Source organism: Perna viridis, chromosome 13 (genome assembly GCF_037379345.1).
Source record: "Perna viridis isolate PV_CMFRI_1.1 ecotype Kerala chromosome 13, ASM3737934v1, whole genome shotgun sequence".
NCBI lineage: Eukaryota > Metazoa > Mollusca > Bivalvia > Mytilida > Mytilidae > Perna > Perna viridis.
In genome coordinates this window covers 13,337,239-13,349,932 of record NC_142457.1, presented here as the reverse complement: position 1 = coordinate 13,349,932, position 12,694 = coordinate 13,337,239, and the positions used below count along the sequence as shown (strand labels likewise).

At 31.6% G+C, this 12,694-nt stretch overlaps 1 protein-coding gene and 1 long non-coding RNA gene across 2 annotated transcripts; both read right to left on the bottom strand.

The window, feature by feature from the left end:
• Positions 1-1,135: 1,135 nt before the first annotated feature.
• On the bottom strand, positions 1,136-5,533 carry LOC148599654 (uncharacterized). The gene is made up of 4 exons (XM_088558510.1): positions 5,457-5,533; positions 4,005-4,127; positions 3,624-3,746; positions 1,136-3,078 (listed from the first exon to the last, which is right to left on the bottom strand). The coding sequence occupies exons 1-4, from the start codon at positions 5,485-5,487 to the stop codon at positions 2,981-2,983; spliced, it is 375 nt and encodes a 124-aa protein (XP_088414636.1). The 5' UTR covers positions 5,488-5,533; the 3' UTR covers positions 1,136-2,980.
• Positions 5,534-8,073: 2,540 nt separating this feature from the next.
• Positions 8,074-9,296, bottom strand: LOC148599653 (uncharacterized). The gene is made up of 3 exons (XR_015917946.1): positions 9,127-9,296; positions 8,629-8,745; positions 8,074-8,281 (listed from the first exon to the last, which is right to left on the bottom strand). It is a non-coding gene; the product is annotated as an uncharacterized LOC148599653 (long non-coding RNA).
• Positions 9,297-12,694: the final 3,398 nt, after the last annotated feature.

Below are 12,694 nucleotides of genomic sequence, written 5' to 3'. Positions count from 1 at the left end.
GTACGTTAGAGGGTGACATCCAGTCAAACCAATTCTTAAATATCATAATATTAAACAATGTTTATCAATTGATATTTTGAACTATGTATCAATAGAAGATATACCTTACTACATGTATGTATCAGTAGAAGATACACCTTACTACATGTATGTATCAGTAGAAGATACACCTTACTACATGTATGTATCAGTAGAGGATATACCTTACTACATGTATGTATCAGTAGAAGATATATCTTACTACATGAGATGGGAGAATGCCAATATTAAATGCATTTATAACATTATGAATGCATCAAGAAACAATTTTCTTTCTTTCCAAGACATCAAAGAAACGACAAATAGCCGGAACTTTGTTAAATATTTTCCTTTGATTATCTCTATACTTTCTAGTGTTTACAAATGTACTAAAGATGTTAAAAATATCGATCTAGAAAACTTATAGATAAAGTTGTTCATTGCATGAAGGTAAAATTTGTTTTGCACAACTTATTAAACAGCAAATTTATCTCCCAAATGAAAAGTTTTATAAGTGGGAAAATTAACTCAATGTTGAAATCCCAGAATGGAACAAACTATTTGTACTCAATAAGAAGTGTTGTAGTAATGTTTATCTGAATAATTTCCAATTTTTTTTTAACAGAGTTATTCCTACTAATGTATTTTTGTACAAAATTCATATTAAAAAAAAGGTGATGTATGTTCTTTTTGTAACAATGAAAAGGAAACAGTTGAACACTTATTTTTTGATTGTCCAATCACCTTTACTTTTTTGCAAAATGTTTATCACTACTGTGTGCAAAGATTTTTTACAGGCTTGGTTTTGAAAAAAAAAAATGTTTTCATTTTGGGTGATGCCCAAGAAGGACTTTTATTGAATCTTCTATTGACTGTCACAAAGAACTACATATTTGAATGCAAACTTGAGGAGAGACTGCCAAACTTACTAGGGTTAAAACATATAATTAGAAGCTTATATGATATTAAATTATATATAGGCCAGACAAATTTCAAGGAAGATAAAGTCAAACAATTGTGGGCCCCTATTAATATCATTTTCCCTGTTATAACGTTATTTATTATTTTTTTAACCTTTATCTTTTCCCGTTATATTTATATATGAACAAGCCAAATGAACATATTGTAATAGTTTATTCATTGATTTGAATTTAAATGTGTACAGTGCAGTGGATCATTCACAAAGTTCTTGAACTGAATGAAAGATGAAAGTGATAGTGTGTGAAAGTGATGGTGAGTATTTATAATATATTGTATAGTCTATTTCTGTATTAAATTTGATCTCTTGTAAAGACTCTGTTACACCTTAGTTAGGAGGTGATGTATGAGTCTTTGTAAAACCCTGACTATACTCAAAAAGAAATAAATTTAAAAAATAAATCATTAGAAAAATAACATCGTGTCTAAAATTCAATAAAAGATTTCAGGGGAAATTAAATGTATCTTTGTGTAGTTTCAAATTCATCATATTTTGGTAGCATAATTACTATATATGCTATATGGGAAGGAAACTATACATAATATAGTAATAACCCAGATGTAATAATTGTTTTGAAAAAGCATATTTTGCTATGTGGGTTCTATAAAAGTGGTATTGTTTTTTTATGGGGATGGGTGAAATTGCAGTCTGCAAAAATATTTTTTTCATTCAAATTCATTATATGTGGTAAAAACGACATTAATAAATCATTAAAAAAGAGACAGGGTTACACAAATTGGAACTGAACTGATTGTTCAATATTTGATTGTCTTTAACATTTAACTCATATCGATATTAACCAAGTCGATTAATTATGCTATTAAACTTTCTTTGTCTTGAACATTTATTGAATAAAAAAAACTTATATTGTACAATATTATATTTTGCAGTTATGTACGATCTATGTTTTATCTTAAGTAGCTGTCTTTGTAAGAATCATGCAAAATCTGAAAAATGTGATACACCTCAAAAAAGGCTACATATTTTTTTTTATTTTTGTTGTTTATGGGTCTATATCATGAATTAAGTAATTAATCATTACAATCTGTCTGCTCTTAAGAGATAATCAACATTGAAAATTTATTAGATGCTGTTGTATTTAAGGGTAATTTACAGAGTTATCTCCCTTAATTTTGAAATCTACAGTGCATTCTATATATTTTTATCCATCAAGAATACGGGTTATATGAGAAACCGAATGTTAATTTATGTTAATTATGGCAATTTCAACAAAATATCCCCAAAAAAAATATGTACGCTTTTCAGCCATGAAGCACACTTTGCACGATTCTTAGCTGGAGTGCAACTTAATAATTGATGCCAAATGTTTTGAAGTTAGAGCGTCATTGTATGAAATCATATTACGATTACGGTTTATGACGATAACACGGACTTAATGACATAAAAACCTAACGTTTTATCAGAAATGATTTGTTTAACCAAGATATTCTAATATTGTATGGGTTTTATACATGTACTAGTAAATGTTAAAATTCGATATTTTTTATACATATCTGAAGCAAAAGCTTTGAATCTCAGTTTGTCAATCTATAAAATAATGGGAGTTGTGGTATGGTTGCCACTGAGACAACCGTCAACCAAAAGCCAAGCAACGATCATTTACACTTTCAAAAGTCACCACACAGTCTTCAAACGTGGGCAAAACCAATTTCGCAAAAAAAGATGTAAAAAGCACAAAAATGAATGAGTGAAACTATTCATTAAAGACGAAAATCGACCAAATCTGTAGAAAAAAAATAATGCGAATAATAATGAGCATAAAAAATACAACGACAATCACTGGACTACAGGTTTCTGGCCTTGGACAGGCAAATGAAGTATGTGATAGAGGAGCGCTCAACTCTCCCCCTAATCTGGGACAGCTATGTCATAACTTGAGCTTCTTACATGTTTACGAAATCAAATATTTCCTTTAAAAATTAATTAAAAAAAATATTGTTGCATTATCACTCTTTTTGTAATTTATAATCGACGGCGACGGAATATGCGAATGCATCGACATCGACCACCTACGCAATGTTTTCTGGTTCCACTTAAACAATCAGGACTGTGTGTAGATTCTGAAAAAGTCGTACGTACATTAAGTACAATCTATTTACACTAAGTTACAGTCGATCAATTTTTTTCACGGTTCGTGCTACTAATATACTTTTGTGGAATTGATTTAACCTTGCAAAGCATTATCATTGTATTGTTTGTGAAGAAGATATTTTAGACAGTCTTATTTTAACTTTTCCAGTCTTACCACAAAGACCATGAAAAAATTGCGACGAAAATATAATGGTTTACTGTGTAAAAAGGACATTAAGTGTATTCTTCGTGGAGTCCTTGTTACTCTTTTTTTATTATATTTTTATGTGCGTGTTAATTTGTTTCTTTCATGTTATTTGTTGTGTGTGTGTGCATTTTCTTTCTCTTTGACAGAATTATACTACTTTCGATCGATTACCATACGTATCCTAGTACTCTTGACTTCCCTTTGATCGTTACTCTATCACTAAAAAGGTTTTTATACATCATATTTCTCCATTTACTATTCTGCTTTCCTGTGCAAGCCTTTCAGTACTTTCAGTACATGTTACATATATCCAAATTACATACTTACTGTGTAGAATTGGGCATACACAGTGATGATTAACACACTTTAGTGGATGTCCCGGGCACTGATTAGGATAGAGGTCATAGCAATCTTGGTCAGTGTTACAATAATCAGCAGACACTGTTGTTCCTTTGAACATCAAAATACGCTTTTATTAGTTACAGTTAAATACACGACTATAAACAAGAGGCCTTAAAAGGGCCGAATCGCTAACCTATACTCATGACTTTCTCTTATGATTTTGTTTGGTGCTATGAACAAAAAACAAATTCAAGCTTTCAAAACATATTTCATATCTGTTGCGATTCTTTAAATATTCAGACCTGCAATGAATGCATGTAGCTATTTTGCATGTTATATATATAATTATCCAAATTCAATACTTACTGTGTAAAATTGGACATACACAATGATGATTAACACACTTTAGTGGATGTCCCGGGCACTGATTAGGATAGAGGTCATAGCAATCTTGGTCAGTGTTACAATAATCAGCATAACTTGTTGTAGCTTTGAAAATCAACATATATTATTATTAATAAAAATTACATACAAGACTTTAAACAAGAGGCCCTACAAGGCCCAAATCGTAAACCTTAACTCATGACTTTCATTTATAATTTTGTTTGAGGCCATGAACAAAAAACAAACAAACAAACAAACAAATTTAAGCTTTCCAAACATATTTCATATCTGCGGCGATTCTTTTAATATCCAGAACTGCAAGAAACACATGTAGCTATTTTGTATCGTCCAATTAAAATAACATCAACAAATACATTCTTTTATGACGACCATTTAGTTGAATGTATTTTGTGCGAATGGTCATAAGTATCATTTCATCAATCCAAGGTTCTCACTATATTTAATTATATCAAGGTATTTGCTATTTTTTTTTTACATTTTAAAAGCGATAAATCTATTGAAAAAAGAGTTCATATAAATTCCACCCACTGTAGACTATTGTATGAACTATTTTTAGAATCGTTTATCAATGATAGTTTATTACAAACCGTCAAGTAGTTTTAATTTTTTTTTAATGTTGACAGACGACGACGGGTACCTAGTTATAGAACACAATCAAAAGCTTATCATGTAAAAATTGAAAATTCCGAAATGCTGTACACATGTTTCAAGAAGTTATCTCTCGTCAGCAGCATCAGAATCAAATGCATAGGAAGATCTCAATCCAAAAAAATAGTTGTAAATGAGACGTACTCAAAAAAGCTAATACTATCGAAATTGGAAACTAATCACAAGGAGATTCTACCATTTACAACACGAGATATGAACCCTCATTGTTATAGGTATTTTGAAATTTGTAACACTACACATTTTGATAAATGATATAGTAAATATTATCCCCGATAAAATATTTCTTTTTTTTTCTCATTAAAAATGAACATCAAATGAAAAACAACTGACTATCAAGAATCGTCAACTGGAAGCAAAGAGTAGAAAGATAAAACAGGATTCTTTTTTTATCTAAATGTCTTAAGTTATAGTTTTCCTTTCTTCGTTTGTCTACCCCGGACTTGACTTTTTATGAGCAACTCGGCGGGTGTTACTAGAAAAGCAGAGGACGCCTACCGGTGCACCTGATCCATGCTCCCAGTTTTTAGTGGAGTCCGAGTTGCTCATTTGCCTTTGTTACTTTGTATGATTTTAGTTACTTTATGTTCTTTTTTGTGTATGTCTGTTTTTCATGTTTGGCCTTTGTCCCCGCATTACATTCTTTTGATTACCGCTATAACCTTGGTTCTCTTGATTACTCCTTAGCAAATTATAGAGTATGATGTTACCAACATGTTAAAAAACTACCAACAGTTGTATACTTACCCATGACGAATGCAAGAAAAACTAATAACATTTTCGTTCTGGTATACGTCACAACAGAACGTTATCTGTTAAACTATGCATTATGAAAAGATGTTTTATATTAGGATATGTCCTTCCGATAAACCAAGTCACGTTTACATATTTTGTTCGTAGTATAAAAACAAAATAGTCGACAATCTTAAAATCTGAGTTTTTTATTAGTTCAATACTAGTCTACCGTCGTAAAATATTCACGAATATTGTCTGCTACATAAATATCGAATGTGCAGCATTTTACAATCAAATTGGTACACAATGTTCTTTTCTAAGATTTCGTTTCGTCGTTGCACCAGTATTTACTAAATGCACTGAAAAGGAAAATTTCAAAGCAGATAACCCTCTCAAAAATCTTATTTTTCTAAAATTTTATTGTAACATTTCTGAGCAAATCCAATGATGCAAAGATCAAATAATAATCTTTTATTTCACATGATTTTCACATGAATTTCACATGATTTTCACCTGAATTGAGCAAATAAACTAATTAACAGAGTTCACGTGAAATTTGGGTGAATGGAGCCTTCACGTAAAATTCACACGAAATGTTCACATGAAATTTGTATTTAGTGAATGTCGTATGAAAATCATCTTAATTTCATGTGAATTTCACATGAATTTCACGTGAAGCTTGATTAACATTAATTTCATGTGAAATATATTTGCCTGTGTATTATATTGCCTAATCGGTGACATGGGTATTTCTAATCGGTGGAGTTTTGACATGGATGTTTCTAATCGGTGGAGTTTTGACATGCATGTTTCAGATCGGTGGAGTTTTGACATGCATGTTTTAGATCGGTGGAGTTTTGACATGCATGTTTCAGATCGGTGGAGTTTTGACATGCACGTTTTAGATCGGTGGAGTTTTGACATGCATGTTTCTGATCGGTGGAGTTTTTGACATGCATGTTTCTGATCGATGCAGTTTTTGACATGGGTATATTTGCATATACAAGTTTCTGGTCCTGCTAGTTAGTGAACCAATTACCGGTACATGTATTGTGTTAAAAGGGTGACCTAATTCACACGAATACAATGTTTGAGCTATTACAGCATTCAAAATGTCGTCGTTAATTAAAACAAAAACAAAGTCTATGCTGTTATGTTATTTTAAGTGTACTTTACAGTCGCAGCATGGTAATAATAAATAGCCGGGTTCCTAGGACTTCGCGAGTTGGCTTTACGACAGGGGGTCAGTGTAAATGATGCAAAATCCTGAATTCTAGGCATGTCCTTACATATGAAACCACTTTGTCAAAACATTATTTGTTTCCTGATATTTTTGGAAAAAAAATGAAAATTTAGATTGAAATTCCAGATAAACGAATGTCTACCTCCCGCTCCACAAAGCGCGTAGCAAATTAGGGATGTTGAGCAATCTTGTAACATGCTAAAATATAAATGACATTCTATGGATATACCAAATTTCATGATAATCGGTCTAGTCGTTTTAGACGTTTGGGGGATACAATATCCCGTCCTCTAGTCTTAAGAGAAATACAAAGTTCAAACGACCATAAATACAGCAAAGTTCAAAGTTCAAAAAATAAAATATGTTTTATCGCTGAAGTTAACAATACTTTATTTCTCTCTTTGGACTGTTCATTTGTTCGATCATTAAAATGTTTTCATTATTCTGATCGGTTGTAACTGCTACTGTTTTGATGTACAATGTATTGTCACTTGTCCTGCAAAGGTATTTAATATTGTCGTCTACTCATTTAGTCAATTAAAATTGAAATAACTTTGAAAAACAAATTCATACAGTTTGTGTGTCCTGATACACAGTCGAGTCACTAAAATTGTCCAACGATGTTTCGTCTTTTATTTAAATGCAAATTCCTTGACTATAGCCCAAAAACCTAAACTCTCGATTCTTGTTTTGTGGGAATGAGGACCATCTGTTTATTCAATCTGTCCTACTTCATGGTTGATCTGAAGTATGTTTTAATTCTGCAAAGTGTATTGAATGAACGCTCACTAGCGGCAATAGTTGCTGGTAATACAAAAGCCAGTTTTCAAATGGTAAGTACCTCTGATAGTAACACCTGTTCCCTTTATGTTATTCAACTTTCTTGACCATACTATGTATAATCAATAATTAGATGTAATATGTTTTGAGTTTGCAAAGATAGGAAATTAAGGAGGACTATATTTTTGCATCAAAAATATAAAATAAGATATTTTTGGCACGGTGTACTGTATCATCGATAGAAAGTGGTACGGTCGGATCCGCACCATTCGTACCGTGTGCTACGGCAGTGACTTCAAAATGGCTTGATGAAAAAAAATATAACAATAAAACTGTTGATAACTTACTAATGTCTAAAAATGCAAATAAAGAAAAAGAGAAAAAGAGGAAAAGAACAGCCGGCACGGATTTAAAAAACATTTTTTATTTGTTTGAAATTATTTTTTTAGCAGACAGTTTATAGATGTTACAATCACGTACTATTTTCATTTACACACATGGATTAGTCATTCATATTTAACAGCATGTAGAAAGTCAGAGGCTTTGACTCATCATATCATTTATCATTGTGTATCCGGACTTTTTTAATAATGCGTACAAATCTACTAATGGGTATTTTCAGCTTTTAATTACTTATCACTGATATTTATTCAAAATTAAACTCTGAATTAATTCATGTTTCACATCTTTTATACATTTCGCAATATCTCAAATTATCAGCGACAAACGGCTGGTTGACAATTACATATTCCATTTCTGCACACCTTATTTTCACCGATCTGGCATTCAGGGCACTCGGCATTTTGAGTACAATCTGCAATGAAAGTGTTAATATCAATTAAATAATTAGTAGTAAATCTGTTATTCTAATGCAACTCATGTAGTAATCTGGAAATCACACATTTAGTCCAAGGATCATATAATCCCAATGTAAAAATCTTTTCCAGGAAGCTAGTAAATGTTTATGTTCTGATCTATAGTATATTGTCCTCATGTTCGTGTCTTAACATTGAATACTAATACAAGTTTAGCTTAAACGATATAAGAAGGGTTGCGTGCCCGACTGAGTGTAATATGGAACTTTGTCAATACTTCGCAAACCCCCTAATAAGACACCTCAGAACAAAGTGATAATTCTAACTCATATACATGTGTACATACGTATGTTTGTAGAACAAACACAATGTTTATTCAAACACCGGACTGGATGTTCAGGGCACTGGCACGGGTATAGTTTTCGACAGTCCCAGTCATATCTGCAGATGTTATCGCATTCCACTTTAATTAAAACAAAAACAAATAATAGTGTATAGAAGTGAAAGTAAAGCTAAATATATAGCAAAGATCGCATATTGTCAAAAGGTTTTGGATCGAAAAAAGTTAAATTGTAACAACTTCTTACGATATCCATCCGAGTTCTTGAGCTGTCTTGAGCATATTTTGTAGGTTTGTTTTATAGTGGGAATTATATGTTTCTTGTAACCAACTTAACTAAACTTTATAAACACAATGTATACACAAACGAGTTATATAAAGTCAATGACGAAGTACCAGTCTTTAAAGTGTCACCACATGAAGTCACGTTTATTTTTTTACAGTCCAAACCTATTGACAAGATTTTACACCAATCACTTTTTACACAAAAATACAACGACTTACCTAATACGAAAACAAGAAAACCTAGAAAAATCTTCATACTTATGTGTAGTTACGACAAGTACACAATGAATTATGAAGCGGATCTTTAGTACTGAAATATGTCTTCCCGGTGCATCAATTCACGGTAACTGCAATAAATTAAACGACATTTAGGAAAGTTTCCCGGGATATTCTACGCAGAACAATTACAATATCCTGTTCATTTAGTAATGTAATTATTATGTGACAAGTCCAGCAAGACAATTTAAGAAGCATAAAATTTATGTAATGTACGCGTTCAGAAGATTTGTCATAGTTATATTTTACAATAGTTTGCCTTAATACATGATTGTTGTGTTTCAATGGCCGTACTAACTTTTTGAAATTCTTAAAAAAATCAATGCTTGTATGCACATTCTTTTTTCTAAGATAGAGATACATGCATTTAGTACTTCTATCAGAGAATATATTTGGATGTCATACATTTAATTGAATTCATATATATGTTGCGTACATGTAAATATTTTTAAGCCATTGCCATAATTATGCGATACTCTATATTGTCTTAAACATCGATGTGTTCATGAACTCGGGCGGAAAAATGAATCTGCTCGGTGAGGCCCTATCCAGACGTCTTCTGCATATAAAGTTTGTATTTCTCGATTATGTCGTTATACTATATATACATGTACATGTATGTAAAACTACGTACAACATAGGTTTGAAACTTAATTGTCAAAATCAGAAAGGGCAGGTTGTACCTGATGCGATGAAGTGTTCTGAGACAAGTCAACGAGACTCTGGAAAAGCTCCATCGAGTCAATTGCATGTAACAATACATGTAGTAATAAGTTTGGAATTTGCGTATCTAAATTTACAGAATTTGAACACTTTGTACGGCAAAAAACATATTCATTTTCAAAGAAACTTTGTTTGAAGCAAAATATAAAATTCCGTTTTCGTATATTATTTCCAATTGCTATGAACAGTAGGCAGGGTGGTTTGTTCTTTCTTAAATTAAATATGTTCCGAATGTTCCATATCATAAATTTAGAAATATATATATATATATATATATATATATATATATATATATATATATATATATATATATATATATATATGAGATTACCACACTTAAGTTATTTTAAGCACTTATTGTATATAATTGGTTTGTAATTTTTTCTTGATTCAGTATAAGATAATCAACTTAAATGTTAACTAAATCTAACAATGCAATCTTCTGCGTATATTCGATATTTCAAAACACACTAAATACATAACCCCGCGAATTTATATATTTGTGCGAATATATACAGAACAACGGAAATAGTTTTGTGGATTGTCATGAGTACACATGAAATATTGCAACATATGTACCAAGTCAGGACCATTGCAGTACAATTGCTCCGTTGGTGTAATATCTATCATGCCAGATTTGTTTTGTATTGACTTAATTATGAAACAGATAAGTGTTCGGTAATTTGGTTGTTACCCTTATGTATATGTTTGAAAACACCTTAAAACACATGTTTGTCAAATAGTTTCCATATGTTTAAGACCGTCATGAAGAAACAGATGAAAACATGTTTCTGACTAACGAATTAATTCATGGAAAGTAATTAAATAAAACTCATAGAATGTTGATATGTTTTCAAAAGAATTTTACGTATGAAAAAAGTGTGGTTTTCATATGATTTCTAAAAACATATAAGTTCATATATTTTTAATACCACAAACATATTTTTTCACTAAAACTCTCCTAAACATATCTATCCATATGTTTCAAAACATATTTAAACATATGTTGCAATTTGTCCTAAGTAGTGCTCATGTCTTCAGAATTTTTTTTTCAGCGTCCTAAAAAGATCAAAATATTTTTTTTCGGCAGTTACATGTATAAATATCTGAAATGATGTACATATAACGAGAATGGATAGGATGATTGTTTCTAATTTTCGTCTTATTCGCGAGATTCGAGAAATCGCGAAAATAAAGGTCTCCAAATTTTAATCAAGATTTAGTACAGTAATCTTGCGTTGACCGAGTTTATTCCGCTGAAGTTAAAGACTGCAATTTTTTAATGCCTATTAATGGAGCAAATCGTAAAATTTGGAAATACGCTAAATTACTCGCTAAACGGAGGCTCCGTCATAGCCAAGGCCTGAAATCGTATTCATAATCTTCAGGATCAATTTAATAAGTTGATACTATTATGATAACTGTATTGCAAAAGTTGTATACTTAAGGATTGCTTTCAATTTTTGACCAGGCTATGCGGACAAAACTTTATCAGAATAGAAAAAACTCGTATAATTTAACTTCTAATTGATTTAAATCAAAGTTAAGATTTGCCCCATCATCTAAGTGTTATTTATTTTGGATTTATTTGAGTTGCTGGCTACGGACCGACCGACGTTAATAAACTTTTCAGTGAAATTCCGGTTTACTTTTGATGTTGTGTAAGTATTATTTTGGTTATTCAATTTTCTTTGTTGTGTGTGTGTCTTTTTTTCCTGTCTGGTCTTTGTCCTTTGAATACATTATTTTGGTTTCCGTTAAAATCTTGGCTTCCTTGATTATTATCTCAGTCCCATGTTGGTTTATGAAAATTAATCTTGTACAGGTGAGACCACCGCCGTTTTTGACATGGGTATATTTGCATATACAATGTAATAATTGTTTCTGGATTAACATGAAAAAGAAGGAAGTCAACAAGCCAACACCAGAACTGTTTATGGTTAGCTTTATTTCCAAATATTTACATAAAGACTATATATTTAAAAAAATCTTACTTTCTTTCGATTGATAACGTCCGACTCCGGTCCGCATCCCAACTAAAATTAGACGGTCTTGCGACGAACCATTGTCTGAGAGTGAATTATTCAAATTTGGACAATCCTGTATTTAACGAGATCCCTGAAAATCTAAAGAAAAACCAATAGATATTTCATCCATAAGATTTTTCCTTTACCTTGCAGATAAAAAGATAAGCGTTCTAAGCGTTCTGGTATCTTTGGGGTATGTGCACTTGTACTAAATTTGAGCCACAATGTTGGGTACTTCCTGCTGTTTTAGGTATTCTCCCTAATTAAGTGCTTGAGTTATAGTTGTTTTTTTTATTATTATTATTTTGTTAACATTTCTGTCTGTAATGATTTCCGGTGCAAATGACTAACACGTTGGGATGACCACAGTTTCCTTCACATCCCCGCCTCCAATTAAATCTAAAGTAACGCCGGGTGGGAAGCGGATGATTTACAAGGTTTTTTTACTTCATGTGTTTGTTGGTTTCTGTTCAAGACTTGTGGGTATTTCATTTTGATCTTGAAATAAAAGCTGTATCAAGTACAGCGTTAAGTTAATTTAGTGAAACCTGTGAACTGTGTAATGCATACATTGTATAAGAGTAATCAAGGGAACCAAGGTTATAGCGGTAATCAAAAGAATGTAATCCAGGGACAAAGACCAGACATGGAAAACAGACATACACAACAAAGAACATAAAGTAACTAAAATCATACATACAAAGTACCAAAGTAAATGAGCAACTCGGACTCCACCAAAAACTGGGAGCATGAACCAGGTG

Excerpts from the sequence above, each read along its gene's own strand:
- LOC148599654 (XM_088558510.1), bottom strand. The coding sequence starts at position 5,487 with ATGTTATTAGTTTTTCTTGCATTCGTCATGG. Across the intron at positions 4,128-5,456 it reads TTTTCTTGCATTCGTCATGG|CTACAACAAGTTATGCTGAT; the intron begins GTAAGTATACAA and ends TGATTTTCAAAG. Across the intron at positions 3,747-4,004 it reads TGTATGTCCAATTTTACACA|GAACAACAGTGTCTGCTGAT; the intron begins GTAAGTATTGAA and ends TGATGTTCAAAG.